At 38.9% G+C, this 19,138-nt stretch overlaps 1 protein-coding gene across 1 annotated transcript in view; it reads right to left on the reverse strand.

Annotated features, from left to right (window-relative positions):
- The window catches only part of LOC128504696 (matrix metalloproteinase-18-like), a 91,381-nt gene that overhangs the window by 27,967 nt on the left and 44,276 nt on the right, over positions 1-19,138 (reverse strand). The window contains exon 5 of the mRNA XM_053474865.1: positions 10,724-11,080. Within this exon, the coding sequence (XP_053330840.1) occupies positions 10,724-11,080 (357 nt within the window). The remainder of the gene's footprint in view (positions 1-10,723; positions 11,081-19,138) is intronic.

The raw sequence follows: 19,138 nt of genomic DNA on the forward strand, positions 1-19,138 counted from the left end.
CCGATTGGTAAAAAAAAAACGTCTTCTTTGGTGTAGCATATACACAGGTGACTCAATCATAAGTAGAAAATCCTCTTTATTATCTAAAACAGGCATGTCCAAAGTCCGGACCGCGGGCCAATTGCGGCCCGCGTTCCGGACTGATACGGCCCCCCAAGTGAGCCACGGGACTTGGCGTCATCAGCCGGCGCAGGGAGAAGGAAAGAGCGAGATTTGGGCTTTCCTTCTCCCTGCGCCGGCACACACAGCCACAAGGGCATCTGATGAAGAAATTGTGTAGGGGAGGGTTAGATTTCAACCCTCGTCTACAGTAACTTTAAACAGGGTTCATGTTTGACTGTAGACGAGGGTTGAAATCTAACCCTCCCCTACACAATTTCTTCATCAGATGCCCTTGTGGCTGTGTGTGCCGGCGCAGGGAGAAGGAAAGCCCAAATCTTGCAATCTCGGACGTCGCTAGATTTGGGCTTTCCTTCTCCCTACGCCGGTACACACAGCCACAAGGGCATCTGATGAAGAAGTTGTAGGCAGTGGTGGAACTACCGGGGTCGCGACTGCGACCGGGCCCTGGAGTTCTGCCAGTCAGGGGGGCCCAAGGGGTGCCGAGCGGTTGCTGAAAACGACCGCTCGGCACCTCTTGGGCCCCCCTGACTGACAGAAATCCAGGACTCCTCTGCTCGCCGCCGCCGCCTGCCTCTGCGCTGCCCAGAGTGCAGTGTTGGAAGCGTGAGGCGTTTGTCTCGGGTGCCGGCGCTTCACAGCTGAGCACTCACCTGTGAAGCACCGGCACCCGAGACAAACGCCTCACGCTCCCAACACAGGAGTTGACGGTAAGTGACCTAGGGAGGGAGTGGGTAGATCGTGAGAAGGGGGGGTAGGGAGGGAGAGGGTAGATCGTGAGAAGGGGGGGTAGGGAGGGAGAGGGTAGATCGTGAGAAGGGGGGTAGGGAGGGAGAGGGTAGATCGTTAAGAGGGGGGAAAGGGAGGGAGAGGGGAAATCGTGAGAAGGGTAGGGAGGGAGAGGGGAGATTGTGAGAAGGGGGTAGGGAGGGAGAGGGGAGATTGTGAGAAGGGGGGGTAGGGAGGGAGAGGGGGGATTGTGAGAAGGGGGGTAGGGAGGGAGAGGGGAGATTGTGAGAAGGGGAGGGAGAGGGGAGATTGTGAGAAGGGGGAGGGAGAGGGGAGATTGTGAGAAGGGGGGTAGGGAGGGAGAGGGGAGATTGTGAGAAGGGGGGTAGGGAGGGGAGATAGTGAGAAAGGGATAGATGTGGTATGCCGTTTTCAATAAACTTTGCATAAAATAGTTAATTTTTATTTAATTTTAATGGTTCAGAAAATGTCAGGCAAAATGGTCGGCCCTCGCACATGTTCACTTCATCAAATCTGGCACTCTTCGAAAAAAGTTTGGACATGCCTGATCTAAAATATAAATAAAACCGATGATGCAGTATCCACAATCACATAAAATGACTTAGTGTATTGCACTTACATACAAAATGCACCTGAAGAAGCTGGCTTCAAGACAGCGAAACACGTTGTTTATTTTTTTTTAATTTTTTTTTTTTATTATAAACGTATCAAATGACATACATACATAAATACCTTACATAAATAGCAAATCAACAAATTTAAAACAAGAGATTCTGCCAGCAAAATATAGACATATATATCCATTCATAAATAAATCGTATATATAACATTAGAATATTTAACCGAATGAGATAAATTTATAGTTTAACCTCTTTCATAAATTCTTTCATAAGTTATTTAAATTATGTTATATAATTATTCTATTGCTCATTTCTCTGGTTACTTTGTATCTCTCGCTATAAAAAATAAATAAAATTAAAAGTAAATATTTAATAGCATACAGGTATCTCTAAATTCATGTGGTTGCTTATAATCGATTCTCGGTTTCTACCTCTACATGTGTGCGGGTTACCCATGGTTTCCAAATATCAATATATATATTACTTTTAGCTATGTTCACATAGTAGCCTTTTTCCATTTTATGTTGGAATTGAATTTGAGCATGTATCTCATTCCAGGATATTTTACCTTTCATTTTCCAACTTCTCGCTATAATGAGTTTACAAGCCAAAATTTATTGGACTATCAGATTTCTCTGTATTTTATGGAAGTTCGTAAGGCCCATATGAAAAAGGAATATTTGGGGAGATGGTTCAATTCTATCGCCTACTAATTCTTCGATTACTTTAAAAAGAGTTGATACGATTGATCTCACTTCTTTGCATTTCCACCGCATGTGGTAAATTGTCCCGTATTCCTTTCCACATCTCCAACAAAGTTTTGAAGAGTTTTTATCATATTTAGAAATTTGAACAGGCGTTCTATACCATCTATGAGTAATTTTGTAATAGAGTTCCTGCATCCCAAGACAGTGTGCATATTTCTTAATTTCTATATAAGCTTGTAGCCATTCCTCTTTAGGGAGTATAACTCCTATATCTTTTTCCCATTTCTCTTTATTAAGTATAGAGTCATCTGTTTCAATACTTCTCTTTAATGTACCTACTCGGTGAATTAGTCTAGTTTTAAAATGTTTATTAAGGAATTCTTCATATCTTGGGGAGGATATTACTTCTACCGTTTGAAGATAGTATTTTATTCTAATATAGTTGAATATTTCTGAATTAGGTAAGTCTCCTTTCTCTTTTAACATTGACCAAGGTATGAAAGATTCTATATTATATAAATCCGATATAAGTTTTATATTTGTATGGCTCCATTTAGCTAGATCTAAGTCGTTTATATAATTAGTCAAAATTTCTATTGGAGTTGTAGAAAGGAACCCATTCTTTATATTCATTTTTTTTTTAAATTTATTAGCTGTTATAATTAAGTCTTTAATTATTAAGTTGTCGCTTTTAATATATTTATTCATTTCATGGGTCATCCAAATAGTATCTGATAGATGTAGAAGATTTGTAGTTTCTTTCTCTATAATGAACCATGGAGTTTTATCACTCTCCGGTCTATCTAAAAGTAATCAATGTGTTATCATACATGTTTCATGTAGATCTTTGATATCAGGAACAGAGAGGCCTCCTCTTTGAGTGTGTCTAACTAGGTTATTAAAGGATATTCTAGGTGGCTTGTTTTGCCAAATATACCTTAAAATTATTTTTTGAATTTTAGAGAGAGTAAGATAAGGGACTCTCAGTGGTATCGCTCTTAACAGAAAAATTATTTTAGGTAAATAATACGCATTAAAAGCATTTATTCTTCCTAACCAAGAAATTTCAAGGCTCTTCCATTTATTTAATTTTTCTTCCATTTTCTTCATTAATGTATTATAGTTGTCTCTAACCATTTCTTTGAGATTATATTTGATTTTTATACCTAAATACTCCAATGAATCCATGTTCCAATCAACATTTATATATGATCTCATTAGTTTAGCTTGCTCTTTAGTCTGATTAGCACAGATGATCTGAGTTTTATTAACATTTAATTTATAGTTAGAGAGATTCCCATATTCTTCTATTAATTTCAAAACATATTTCATTGATTTATCTGGGTTCAAGAGAGTTAATATAATATCGTCAGCAAAGAGTGTTATCTTGTATTCATTTTGCCCTATATTGATCCCCATTATTTCTTTTGAATTTCTTATTGATTGCGCTAAAGGTTCAATTGACAAAGCATATAATAGAGGTGCCAATGGGCATCCTTGTCGCGTTCCATTATTAATTCTAAAAGATTTTGATGTTATCATTGGACCTACAATTTGAGCAGTTGGATTTTGGTATAATGCTAAAATATTATTTTTAAATTTCCCAGATATGCCAAAGGACTCCAAAGTTTCAGATAGAAATTTCCAGTCCACACGATCGAAAGCCTTTTCGGCATCTAAAGCCAAAAACGCTGTATATGTTGATCTTTTATTAATTATATCCATCAAATTTATCATTTTACGGGTGTTATCTGATAAACCTCTACCAATGATGAAGCCTGCCTGATCTGAGTGTACTATTTCTGGTAGATAAATTTTTAATCTTTCTGCAAGTATCTTTGAATATATTTTGATGTCAATATTTATTAAGGATATTGGTCTATAATTCGAGACCCTACTTGGGTCTTTGTTAGGTTTCGGTATCGGAGTTATGGAAGCCAATAGCATCTCAGGGGGAATTTTTGAACCGTTTGCTATTTCTTCAAAGGATTTAAATAATAATGGTATAATAATCTCTTTAAATGCTAAATAAAATGGCGCTGTATATCCATCGGGACCTGGAGCTTTTTTCTTTTCCAATTTTTCAATCACTCTTTTAATCTTGTCTTCTTTTATCGGAGCATTTAGCATTTCTAAGTATTCTGTTTTCAGTTTCGGTAAATTAAGAGATTGCAAGTAATTTCTAATGTCTGTTTGAGATTTTACAGAGCCTTCTAAATTATAGAGTGATTTATAGTAATCTTCAAAACATTTAGTTATTTGAGAAGGATTTAGGAAAGTTTTATTTCCTATTATTATTTTTTTTATCACACTTTTTTTCCGTTCATATTTTAATTTATTGGTTAAGTATTTACCTACACGGTTATTGCTATAATACCACCTTTGTTTCATTTTTAAGAGTCCCCTATCTACTCTCTCTTGTAGTCTTACATTAATTTCTGATCTGATTTTGGTAAATTCTGTTGTATTTATTATATTAGGATTTTCCTTATTTAACCTTTCCTTTTTTGCTAAGTCAATGTATAAGTCGGCTAAACTCTGTCCCAATTTCTTTTGGATATTATAGGAGATTTTTATTAAACATCCCCTCATAAAACATTTAAATGCGTTCCACAATATCAAGTTATTCACCTCTCCGTTGTTATTTTGCTCCATAAATAAGTCAACTTGCTTTGTACTCTATATTTCTTTGTCTTAATATTGCGGTTAGTTCTTCAAATTGCTTCCTTTCTTTTCATATTGTTGGTGAAATATCCGGATAAAACTTTAAATTTTTTAATTTATCGTTCCAATTTGGGTTATTCCGTATTCCTTTATTAAATTTATCTTTTGCAGATGCATTAATAAATCTCATAAGTACGTCCCTTGGTAGATCTTGATTTATTTGACTTGGCTTATTAATTCTGTAATATGATTCTATTGGGGTATACTTAAATATTTGATTCGGCACTGCTTCTTGTATCAGTTCCATTAAGTAGGGTTCTAATTCTTCATGGGTAATTAATTCTGGAATTCCTCTGATTCTTAAATAATTCCTTCGATGTTTATCTTCCTGGTCCTTTAATTTAGTTTCCAAAATTCTAACCTTGGTACTTAGTTGATTATATTCTGTTTGCAAATTCTTTTGATCTTCTTTTATTTTACCAATGATTTCTTCTTGTACTTTCAGTAGTTCGAATACTTTGGAAACATCTTCTTTAATCTGATGGCTATTTTCTTCTATATCTGATTTAATTTTCTTGTAAAGGTTATTAATTAAGTCAGATAGCGTTTCCTCTTCGTTAACTTGGGTTAAGTCTGTCCCCAGCTGGATCGAATCTCTGCGGCCTTCTAATGTTAGCCTTCTATTAATTGGTGTAGCATCTAAATTATGTGTTTTAGGGGAGTAGAAATCATTTATTGGCTTGGTTTTTTCCTGCCTTTTCTCCTGGATTAATTTTTCTTTTTCTTTTTTTGGGCCCATCTTTGGGTTCTTTTCGCTTTCTCTCACTTTCCTTATTCTTTTAAGTTTAGTTAGTTGTACCAGGTTCCTTATTGATGATAATTAGGTTCCGTTTTCCCAAATGCTGGTTTCAATAAGGAGTATAACTCAATCTAATTTGAGCTTATATCTGTTACAGAAAAAAATATAACCTTATTACTAGCTTACTATTACCAACAATATGGCAGTATTATTTTCAGTCAAATTCAATCGCTATTTAAATCGTAAAGCATTTGATATGTTATTAGTTTTAAAACATCTTCCAACAGTTAATTAGTCCAACTATTCATATAGTTATTTCCGTTATTTCTATTGTCCTTTGCTTCCTCTCTTCAGCTCTCTACCAAAGAAATCTCTTCGACAGTTTTATTACTTATTTATATGTACGGTTTCAATTTTTCCATTGCTTTCCCCCTCTCTTCCTCCATTCCGTTTCTCAGTTGCAAATTAATGTTCATAAACTAGATTCCTCCATTTCCCATAGCATATTTCATTATAATCCTCTTTCTTTATGTTTCCAACGACATATATATATATAAAGTCTTCTTCAATTATTAGAAACTTAATAATTTAAAGGCTAATCCAAACCATTTATTAAGCATGATATAGTATATGATATATTGTCCGTTTTATTTCAAATATCAGAATTACTCACGATTAGTAGGCTTGAAAAAGGCTTGATTAGTAAGTTTTTCCAATTTTCCAACTTTCAATTCTATACACAATTCTATAAGTGTGGAATTCCTTCGTTTTCTCAACTTCACGTGTGTGTTTCAAATCTTAACGGCGTTCCAATAGCGTTTTAATGGCGTTTAAATGGCGTCGTCCATTTCTGGAAGCGGAGGGAGGGGGAGGAGGGAGGAGAGAGGGGGAGTAATTTGTAGCGATCATAATGATCGTAATAATCATAGCAGCACCAGGGGGCGTCAGTGCCAAAGCTTATGACACGCCCCGACAACAAACGGGACCTGAGATCCGGAAAAAGCCGAATAGTGCCAAACTATCGGCCGGCCAACGATCTTCCCCGGCAACAACCCGGCTGATCTACATCTGGGGAATCGGAGCAGGGAGCAGAGAGGACGCAGAGAGAGGTAAACCCCTTCTCTGCAACTACCCCCCTCGGCATGCCCAATCACCTGCATCTTCTCGGTGCCGCTTCCCAGGTGCTTCCTGGGTACTTCTCGGGTGCTTCCCCAGGCCGCCTCGGGACGTCTCCGGTCCCCGATGTCGTGGTTTCGCGGGTCGGGGTGCCGTCGTGGTGCCGCAATCCTCCGTACTTCTTCTTGCGTGTTCGCCTCTCGCGCTCGGCACGTACTCACATCCGTCGCGTCACGTCATCTCAACGCTCTCCATCCAGCCTTCAAACGCGTTGTTTTTTGGCACCTTCTTCTTCAGGACTTCGCTGGCTGAACCAGGACGTCGCCATTTGCAGCAGAGGGACTCCTTGTAGATTTCGGGCTCATTTTTGCAATACACTTTATGGGATTGTGCATACTGCACCATTGGTTTTATTTATATTTTAGATATAGATAAAGAGGATTTTCTACTTATGATTGATTGACTCACATGGAGGAGTACTGTAAATGAGCAACTGTCTCAATCAAGTAAACTCTACTCAGGAACAGAACAGTATTTAATAAACAACTATAATCCATTTTAAGAAAGAACAGGTAAAAGCCTCATTTTGTTACATACATTATTTTGTGTTGACCAAAAACCAGAGGTTTTGCACTAAAATATGTTGGATGTAGTCCCTGTAAGTGGTATATATCAATTATATACATAGACTACAGCAGTATGATACAGCTTCTCCAATCTACCCCACACCAGTAAATCTTTTGCACTAAAATAAACTATTACTTTATTAACTAACTTGTAGTATTGTATATAAACAATGAGCATCAATCTCAGCTAAGCTAAATGTCACACTTCTTCATCAGTCTGTAACTCCAGCTATTGACAAGTTTAAATGACATCAGTACAGGGTCTGTCTGGCTTACCAGAAACCGCTGATGTCTATGTGGCCGTCTAATGTGGCCGTCTTTGTGGTGGCTTTTATCAGTTTTTCATACATATCATTGACTACATATATATAGCTCCCTCACTTTATACACTCACTGGCCACTTTATTAGGTACACCTGTTCAATTGTTTGTTGACACAAATAGCTAATCAGCCAATCACATGGCAGCAACTCAATGCATTTAGGCTTGTAAACGTGGTCAAGACAATTTGCTGAAGTTCACACCGAGCATCAGAATGGGGAAGAAAGGGGATTTAAATGACTTTGAACCAGGCATCTTTGTTGACCCCAGACAGGCTGGTCTGAGTATTTCAGAAACTGCTGATCTACTGGAATTTTCATGCACAACCACCTTTAGGGTTTACGTAGAATGGGCCGAAAAAGAGAAAATATCCAGTAAGCCGCAGTTGTGTGGACGAAAATGCATTGCTGATGTCAGAGGAGAATGGGCAGACTAGTTCAAGGTGACAGAAAGGTGACAGTAACTCAAATAACCACTTGTTACAACCAAGGTATGCACATGGATTACAGCAGCAGAAGACCACACAGGTTGTCACTCCTAAGAACAGGAAACGGAGGCTACAATTCACACAGGCTCACCAAAACTGAACAATGGAAGACTGGAAGAACATTGCCTGGTCTGATGAGTCTCGCTTCCAGCTGAGACATTCAGATGGCAGGGTCAGACTTTGGCATAAACAACATGGAAGCATGGATCCATCCTGCCTTGTATCAATGGTTCAGGCTGGTGGGGGTGGTATAATGGTGTGGAGGAGATATTCTTAGCACACTTTGGGCACCTTAGCACCAACTGAGCAGTGTTTAAACGCGACAGCCTACCTGAGTATTGTTGCTGACCATGTCCATCCTGTTATGACCACAGTGTACCAATCTTCTGCTGGCTACTTCCAGCAGGAAAATGCACCATGTCACAAAGCTTACATCATCTCAAACTGGTTTGTTGAACATGGCAATGAGTTCACTGTACTCCAGTGGCCTCCACAGTCACCTGATCTCAATCCAATAGAGCACCTTTGTGATGTGGTGGAACGGGAGATTTGCATCTAGCCTACCTTATCTACGCAGCATCGTAGGTTCGCCGTCAGGAGTTAAAGAGCCGTGCGAACAACTCTATTGGTCGCCTGCAGAGGCCAATTGGTTGATGCCAGAGGAGGCCGCTGCAGGCGACCAATAGGCTCACTCGCACGGCCCCTTAACTCCTGCCGGCGAACGTACGGATTTCCACTCCAAGTTGTGGCACCAGGATTTCAAAAGTCTGTACGAGCGACTCTATTGGTCGCCAGCAGGGGGCTCGTCTGCCATCAACCAATGAAGTACAGGAGAAAAACCAAAAGTAAACAAATATAATGTAATATGTAAGAAAAAAAATTGATAACCTGAGGAAGCAGATTTGCAAAACGCTCTGGAGAGCAGTCACAACTGCCACTGTGAAAAATGTTGCCATTCGCAAGATGACGAAGCATCCTTTAAAATAAATGAAAATGTTTCCAAAGTTTCCAAGAGGGTCTCTCCAGACCTTCTTGAGAACTCTGAGAATAGGTACTGCATTCGATCATGCAAGTCAATGGAGCCTAGCTTTCTAATCACAATATAAGTAAAATATTTAAAAATAAAAAAAAATGGAAAAAAGTTTATTATGAGCAAGTGCTAAAATTAGCACTGTATCTTCCCAAAAATCCTGACATTTAAAGAGTTAAAATACTAGCATTTCAAAAACCCAAGGGGTGTCTACTAAAAAATTGAATGGTCTAATGGGATAAATTGGAGTAGCCGGGTTCAAACCCATGCATGGGTGGTATCACTGTACTCAAGAGATGTTGCTGAACACTTATTAGGGTGATATTTGACAGTGACATATACAGTAAAGGAAAAAATTATTTCATCCCTGCTGATTTTGTACGTTTGCCCACTGACAAAGACATGGTCAGTCTATAATTTTAATGGTAGGTTTATTTGAACAGTTAGAGAAAGAATAAGAACATAAAATCCAGAATAACGCATTTCAAATACGTTCTAAATTGATTTGCATTTTAAGTATTTGAAATAAGTATTTGATCCCCTATCAATCAGCAAGATCAATGGCTCCCAGGTGTCTTTTATACAGGTAACAAGCTGAATAAAAGACACCTGTCCACAGAAGCAAGCAATCACTCAGATTCCAAACACCATGGCCAAGACCAAAGAGCTGTCCAAGGATGTCAGGGACAAGATTGTAGACCTACACAAGGCTGGAATGGGCTACAAGACCATCGACAAGAAGCTTGGTGAAAAGGAGACAACAGTTTGCGATTAAGGTCCTAGAGTGGCCTAGCCAGAGTTGTTTATTGGTGACATATACCAGGAGCTGTACATCCATACCTGAGGTACAATTTGTGTGTTAAAAAACACAATATAAATTATAAAACACAACACAAAGTTTGACAAAGGGTAGTAGAATAGGTGAACGGAAAGGGTTAAAATACCAGCATTTGAAATACCTTGGGGTGTCTAATTTTAAAAAATATATTGTTTGATGGGGTTAATTTACATTTCCTGGCTTCAAAGATACCCGAAATAGCACATGGGGCAGAATTAACAGATTTGGAAAAAAATGGTTTGCCCAATAACTTGCAGAAAAAGCATAAAAACAAAAAGACAAATTGTAGAATCTATTTGACAGTTTTTTCATTAGTTTTTTTTTTTTACATTTTTTCAAATAAAAGTGAGAAAAGGTGTTTTTTTCAATTTGTCATCATATTTTTTTATTATTATTATTATATTTTTTATAGGAATATATGATAAAAAATAGTATCTGAAGAAAGCCATTCTTGTCCAAAAAACAATACATAACTTGTGGAGGTTCACTAAGTAGGAGAGGAGACAAAACAGTACAAAAAATACCTTCTACCTCCTATCACTCAACCATTGTCTCATCCATTCAACTATATTGACATACAAACCAAAAGGCTGCAATTTATTAATGTCTCTTTGCCCCTAAAAGATGAAATCACCGTTAATCTTACCTTTGAATAGGTATATGGAGCCATCCTTTGTGGATACAAATGTGTCAATTGGCTCTTCACCACATACATTTGCCATGGATTGTTTCATTGGTAACTGATTATTGGGTTTTTCACTTATAGTAGAAGTTGCATTCGCTCTGGAACTAATTTCCGCTTGAAGAGATGGTAAGCTCTGGTTAACCTTAGTTAGAGGTTTTCCATACAAGGACTGGATAGCCTCAATGTCATCTTGGTGAAGCTGAAACTTTGGGTTGTAGCCTTTGTAAGTTGGGGCCATAAGAGCTCCTGGGATTGTAGAGTGATCTAGTCCCAATGAATGTCCAATTTCATGTGCAGCAGCCTGCAGTAGGTTCACACCTATGTAGAATACAAAAGTGCATAGTAACTGATACCAAAAAAGCTAATTTAAGCCTACACACAAGGGTTTAAACAAACAATAAGAACGAGTATAATAAAAAAGTTAAAATATGAAAACAACCTCATTTATTTCAGTATTAATTATAATAGCTGATAATATGTCATATACTGTACCTGGGGTTATACATTACTATTTGTTATTTTTTTATTTTCCCGCTCTTATTCTTACTTAAACCTCCTGTCCCATTAGTGCAGTGCCCGTTCAAAGAGTCACTTGCGTGTAGCTCTGGGTTATAGCTCATTTGTTCGTTCCTGGTCCTGATTGACTTATACGTGTACCCGACCTTGATCCTGTGCTGCCTGCCCCGACCTTGACTTTGTTTACCGACTTTGATCCTGTGCTGCCTGCCCCAACCTTGGCTTTGTGTACCGACTTTGATCCTGTGCTGCCTGCCCCGACCGTGGAATTACCTGATTGCGTTCTCTCTGCCGCTGACCCTGTACCCCCTATTTGCCTTGCACTTACTGCCTAACCCTTTGTTCTGTCCTACGCTGTGTGTGCTGTTCTCTTGTTGCCATATGTGCATACTCAAAGTATATATTTTAACCACTTATTCACTGAAAATATTTTGTAACCAAAATGCAGAACTTTTTCTTGTTCAACCACGATTCCCCCTTTTAATTTTCAGGAGCAGATGGAGCTTTCCTTTGATTTCTTTGTTTAGATATATATATTCCAACACTTAATATTAATAATACAAGAAGAAAAAAGGATACAGAGGGTGGTTATTAATAGTACATACTCTGAGTGGGTGACTGTTACTAGTGGGGTACCACAGGGGTCAGTTTTGGGTCCTATTCTTTTTAATATATTTATTAATGACCTTGTAGAGGGATTGTGTAGTAAAGTATCAATCTTTGCAGACGATACTAAGCTCTGTAACGTGGTTAACACAACAGAGGACAGTGCACAATTACAAATGGATCTGCATAGGTTGGAGGCTTGGGCTGGGATGTGGCAGATGAGGTTCAACACAGATAAATGTAAGGTTATGCACATGGGGAAGAAAAATTCAGGCTGGGAATATGTATTAAATGGGAAAACACTGGGGACGACTGACATGGAAAAGGACTTAGGAGTCTTGGTTAACAGTAAATTTACCTGTAGCGACCAGTGTCAGGCAGCTGCTGCTAAGGCAAATAAAATCATGGGGTGCATCAAAAGGGGCATAGATGCCCACGGCAAGGAAATAATTCTACCATTGTACAAGTCACTAGTCAGACCACACATGGAATACTGTGTACAGTACTGGGCACCAGTGTACAAGAAAGATATAGTGGAGCTGGAGAGGGTTCAAAGACGGGCAACCAGAGTAATAAGGGGAATGGAAGGACTACAGTACCCAGAAAGATTATCAGAATTAGGGTTATTTAGTTTGGAAAAAAGACGGCTTAGGGGGGACTTAATAACTATGTATAAATATATAAGGGGGCAGTACAGAGATCACTCCCAGGACCTATTTATACCCAGGACTGTATCTATAACAAGGGGACATCCTCTACGGCTGGAGGAAAGAAGGTTTCTACACCAGCACAGACGGGGGTTCTTTACAGTAAGAGCGGTGAGACTATGGAACTCTCTGCCAGAGGAAGTGGTAATGGTAAACTCAATAAAAGAGTTTAAAAGGAGCCTGGACGTGTTTCTTGAAAGCAATAATATTACAAGTTATGGATATTAGATTAATAGGGACAGAATGTTGATCCAGGGATTTATTCTGATTGCCATATTTGGAGTCGGGAAGAAATTTTCCCCCTGGTATGGGGCAATTGGCATCTGCTTCATAAGGGTTTTTTGCCTTCCTCTGGATCAACACAGTAGGGACACAATATGTATATAGGTTGAACTTGATGGACTTTGGTCTTTTTTCAACCTTATGAACTATGTTACTATGTGCTTAGTGAAACCCTGCAAACAGTGACCTGGAATGGTTTGAAATGGGATATCGAGGAAACTCCAGTATCTCAGCAGGGTACATAAAAAATAAAAAATGAACAAAAACATAGCGTAACCAAATCCAAAAATATATCTGTGTTACTAATGGTTGGAAACCAAGCATTTTCATCAATGATGATGCCACACGCAATGAGGGAATTATTTTCAAGTGACCTCAAGAAGTTGGACCCATATATAGAGTGTAGTGGTTCAATAAACAGTGATCTTGTGTTGTAAATGTTGCAGTTGTGTTTCTTTAAAATAAAGGGGTTAGCAGAAGCATTGTTAAACACTAATCTACACTAATTCAACAAGCCACAAGGCTTGTTTATCCTCAAAAACCTTGCAGTGCTGTCACAACTGCAGGGGATTCTGGGTAGGCATGTGCAAACAAGGTTTACATTAACTTTATACATGGGTCCATTTAAAAAGCAAATGTTCGCTGCACTAGACAGCCTTTAGACAAACTTTGAGAAAGAGGTGCAATAAATATATAAGAGGTGGCCAGTGAATATAATACCAAAAGTGAATATATATATATGGTAGTAATAATATAAAAATAAATATGATGATAATAATACAATAATAATAATACACCATGCTGCAAAAGTGAAACACAAACGTCAAATAAAGAAACTATAATGCATAACCCTACTCAAGGATAGCACTCAAACCAGGAAAACCACCATAAAGTGACAAATGATGAATAAACGTACAATAATTAAGACATCTAGATACATAGAAAGGTATGAACACCTTCCCAAAATTCTTTAAAGGGTTAAGATGCTCCAAAGACATGGAGCTATATATGAAGGCAGAATTAATGCAGAACTAACAGGCAGCAAAGGGATGGGCAAATGAGGACCAAATGAAAAGCAGAGAGCTTCTATTCGTAGACATAAAGTTTATTACAGCCAGGAATCCACCAAAGGGCACTTTCACTGGTAGAACACAAAATAAGAAAATACAATAGTGTAGATAGTTTTGTTGTAACAGAAAAGACAATGAATATCATTTATGTGCTCACAAGTGGATAAATAAAAACTTATAAGGACCTTTGGGCCAAGACCAATCTTTAAGTACCGTATTATCCAGTATTATTTCATAATATGTGTAATATTTCTTATATCGTGGAAGTAAAACATTGATTGGTTTTATGAGCAGAGGCGTATATAGGCTATGGCACCCATGGCACGTGCCGGTGAGCAGCTTTTAAATTCTGCTCACCGGCATTTTTTTAAAAAAAATTTTTAATTTTTTTTTATGCGGAGGAGAGAGCCCTCCTCCACGAGCCCTCTACCCCCGTCCCGGTTAGTGATGTCCGGATCATGAACGAATCGTTCATTTGATCCGGTTCTTTTTAGTGATCCGGATGAATCGGTTCACTAGACTGAACGATTCATTTGTAGCGGTTCAGTCTGTGAATCATGCAGCTGTAACCTGATCCTAGAGCTGTGAGTCATCTGCAGAGCACTCAGACACAGACTCTGGGGTCAGGTTACAGCTCATTAATTCACCCAGGAACGATGACTCATAGAGTCAAAGACTCGTTCAAAGAGTCGAATGATCCGAAGAGTCGAATGAACCGTAGAGTCGAATGAACCGAAGAGTCGAATGAACCGTAGAGTCGAATGAACCGAAGAGTCGAATGATTCAAATCTTACAGGGATCCGGATCTTACAAGGATCCGAATCTTACAGAGATTCGAATCATTCAGAGAATATTACTGATACCATACTTTTATAAATAAATACATTAATAATTTTCACACTGCCCCCAGGATTTAGATTCCCCTGAGTTTGCCCCCATTTACCTATAACTGCGCCTACAGTTAACTTTATTAAATTAATTAAATTAACCCTCAGTCATCAGCATAAAATTAACCCTTACACCCCATCAACCATAACTGCCCCTGAAATTAACCGTAAAGATCCCATTAACCATAACGGCCCCTGAAATTAACCCTAAAGACCCCATTAACCATAACGGCCCCTGAAATTAACCCTAAATACTCCATTAACCATAACTGCCCCTAAATTAATTGCATATACTCCAGATTAATTACCTAATAAATTGGTATGCTTAATGGGGTCTTTAGTGTTAATTTAGGGGCAGTTATGCTTAATGAGGTGTTTAGGGTTAATATGGGGGTAGTTATGCTTAATGGGGTCTTTAGTGTTAATTTAGGGGCAGTTATGCTTAATGAGGTGTTTAGGGTTAATTTGGGGGCAGTTATGCTTAACGGGGTGTTTAGGGTTAATTTAGGGGCAGTTATGCTTAATGGGGTGTTTAGGGTTAATTTGGGGGTAGTTATGGTTAATCGGGTGTTAAGGGTTAATTTTAGGGGCAGTCATGGTTGATGGGGTGTTTAGGGTTAATTTAATGGTGAGGGTTAATTTAATTAATTTAATAAAGTTAGCTTAAGGTGCAGTTGCAGGTAAAGGGGAATGTAAATCCTGGGGGCAGTGATTATTAATGTATTTATTTATAACAGTATGGTGATTTTCTCTGAATGATTAGAATGCCAATGAAGGCAGAGAGTCGTTCAAAGATCCGGATCTTACAATGATCCGGATCTTACAATGATCCGGATCTTACAGTGATCCGGATCACTGTAAGATTCGGATCCCTGTAAGATCCGAATCTTTGAACGACTCTCTGCCTTCATTGACATCACTGGAGGCAGGGGGGAGGATTCATAATGAAAGGGGCGGGGCCAATCGTTAGTGCGCCTGCACGGAGTTACTGGAAAACAGTAACTCCGTGCAGGCACACTGAGTGATCCGAAGATCCGGATCATGAATCGGATCATTTCAGTGAACGAATCGAAATGATCCGATTCACTTTAATGATCCGAACTTCCCATCACTAGTCCCGGTGCCGGCACCAGCGAGCGGCTTTTAAACACTGATGCGGAGGAGAGAGAGAGGAGCAACCGCTCGGCGCCCCTCGTTCTCCCCCGCATCAAAAAAAAGAAGACAGCGTTTAAAAGCCGCTCGCTGGTGCCCGCTGCTTCACTGCTGGGCGCCGAAATATGACATCATATTACGGCGCTCGGCAGTGAAGCAGCGGTCACCAGCGAACGGTGCAGGAAGACAGCAGCCTTGTGCTCCCGTTGCTGGACTTCAAGGTGAGAGAGGGGGGGTATATATTGGGTAGGGGGAGGGAGAGGGGTTAGAAAGTGATGAGGGAGGCAGGGGGTTAGAAAGTGATGAGGGAGGGAGTTAAAAAGTGATGAGGGAGGGAGGGAGGGAGGGAGGGGGTTAAAAAGTGATGAGGGAGGGAGGGAGGGGGTTAGAAAGTGATGAGGGAGGGAGGGGGTTAAAAAGTGATAAGGGAGGGAGGGGGTTAGAAAGTGATAAGGGAGGGAGGGGGTTAAAAAGTGATAAGGGAGGGAGAGGGGGTAGATATAAGTAAAGAGTGTGCATTAATGTGTGGCTGCATTGAGTGAATGAGAGAGAGCATGAGTTAGTATGTGAATGAGGGAGAGCATGAGTTAATGTGTGGATGAGTTGTCTGAATGAGGGAGAGCATGAGTTAATGTGTGGATGAGTTGTCTGAATGAGGGAGAGCATCAGTTAATGTGTGGATGAATTGTCTGAATGAGGGAGAGCATGAGTTAATGTGTTGATGCATTGCGTGAATGAGGGAGAGCATGAGTTAATGTGTGGATGAATTGTCTGAATGAGGGAGAGCATGAGTTAATGTGTGGATGCATTGAGTGAATGAGGGAGTGCATGAGTTAATGTGTGGATGAGTTGTCTGAATTAAAGTTTGAATTAGTGAGTGACTATAAAAGTGTTTGTGTATCATAGATGTATAATTGTGGAAGGGTAAAGATGGCACTAGCAGGAGGTTTGAGCCTTGGGGACCAAGATGGCACAGGCAGGGTGTATATGGGACAAAGATGGCACTGGCCGGACTGTTTGGGGACAAAGTTGACTTGTGCTGGGCTATTTGGGGACAAAGATTGCAAATCTTATGTGTGTAATCTGGGTGCTGGCCAGGTTCTATGTGGGCAGTGTGGATGCCAGGGCTGGCTTTGGGGTGTGCAACTTGGGATCTATGCTTGTAATTTAGGGGGTTTAAATATACCTTTAATGCCATGTTTTTATGTGAATTCCAATTGATCTTTACCTGCAAAGCTGGGTTTTTGTGTTATTCTGTAGATCCATATCTGCTATGCTATGTTTCCATACATTATTTATGTGTACCTGCAAATACAGGGTTAATATGTCTTATTCAGTTGATCTATACCTGCGATGCTACGTTTCATATATTATTATTGTATACCTGCAAATACAGGACTTGTATGTCTGATTCTGTTTATTTGATATATACCTTCAGTGCTGAGATCACAAGTGAATTTCAATTGATCTGGGTTTGTGTGTTGATCTATACCCGCTATCGGCAGCAGGGACTAATATTTATATATATATATATATATATATATATATATATGGGCAGCAGGGGCTAGTATATGAGTTTTAGATATTTGGACAGGGGCGCAATTTCAGTGCTTGCCATAGGCGCTATTTTAAGTAGATACGCCTCTGTTTATGAGGTAAGCCTATTTTCATTTATTCATTTGTGAGTGCATATACTATATGTATATTGTCTTTTCTGTTGCAACAAAACTATATACACTATTGTATTTTCTTATTTTATGTCCTAACTGTGCAAGCATGTGGTGGGTTTATATCGTGTCAGACATTTGGAGCGTGTTTTTTTGGGGTTTTATTAAATATGAAAAAAATGTTTACATTAATTATTTACTAGTAAAACTTTTTTCCTATAGGGTTGTCTTATATTCAGGTTTTTTTCCCACTAAATTAATATTCAGATTTTGGGTGGTCGTCTTATAATCAGGGGCGTCTTATAATCGAGCAAATAAAGTATATCAATTATATATTTTGTGGAATTAGTATTATGTGGAATTAATTAGTATATATTATTTATCATTTATAGAAAGATACTTTTTAATAAAAATGTTAATATAATAGTAATTTAACAATAAATGAATTGCTATAACCAGGATTAATTAATACATATCAAATCAATTAAATAAGATATGAAAAATAAATAAAAATTTAAATAATTTATTGAGAAATGCTTAGTTTAAATTATAAATATAACCAACTTCTAAGTATATAAGTTAAAGTACAACATGCTATAAAGAAAATATACATAAAAATATAAACATAGAATTAAAATTAAAAGTAAAAAATGAAAGTAAAAATAAACAAACAAGTCCTAATAAATAAGGTGAATGGTAGCTCAAGTCTAAGGCCTTTTTTAATATGTAGACAGGGGAGGGCTGGCAGCCTATGGCCTGGGGGTTAAGTCTAGTCAAGTTCCCCATTGCGCCACCAAAGCGGCTGCGAGCGACATTGAAAGTGGCCGTCGTGCGGCAGTTACTCCGCCTAATGAAATTAAAGAGGCCGGCGTGCACGCACCGCACCGTCCAATGGCCGTGCCTCAGCTCTTTGTCCAACCCCTTTTACGTGGGAAGAAGAGCTGAGGCACGGCCATTGGGGCTGAATGCCACACAACGCAGGGGCGTACCTAGAGTATTTGGCACCTGCGGTGGATCCTGTATGTGGCCCCCCCACACACACACTTTAAAACATAGACATGACGGGGGTACAGCATAACACCTATCACTATATACTGAGGCAGACATTGATGGTGGTACAGCATATCATCTATCACCATATACTGAGGCAGACATAGATGGTGGTACAGCATAACTGCTATCATCATATACTGAGGCACACATTCACTGTGGTACAGCATAACACCTATCATTATATACTGAGGCAAACATTGATAGTGGTATAGGATAACTGTTATCTTTATATACTGAGGCAAACATTGACGGTGGTACAGGATAACTGTTATCATTATATACTTAGGCACACATCGACGGTGGTACAGCGTTCTTATCACTATACATTGAGCCAGACACTGATGTGGTGTAGGCCTACCATTTCAGTGACTGGCTTGGTGTATATACATAAGGATGCACCGAAATGAAAATTCTGGACCGAAACTGAAAATTCAGC

Source organism: Spea bombifrons, chromosome 9 (genome assembly GCF_027358695.1).
Source record: "Spea bombifrons isolate aSpeBom1 chromosome 9, aSpeBom1.2.pri, whole genome shotgun sequence".
NCBI lineage: Eukaryota > Metazoa > Chordata > Amphibia > Anura > Pelobatidae > Spea > Spea bombifrons.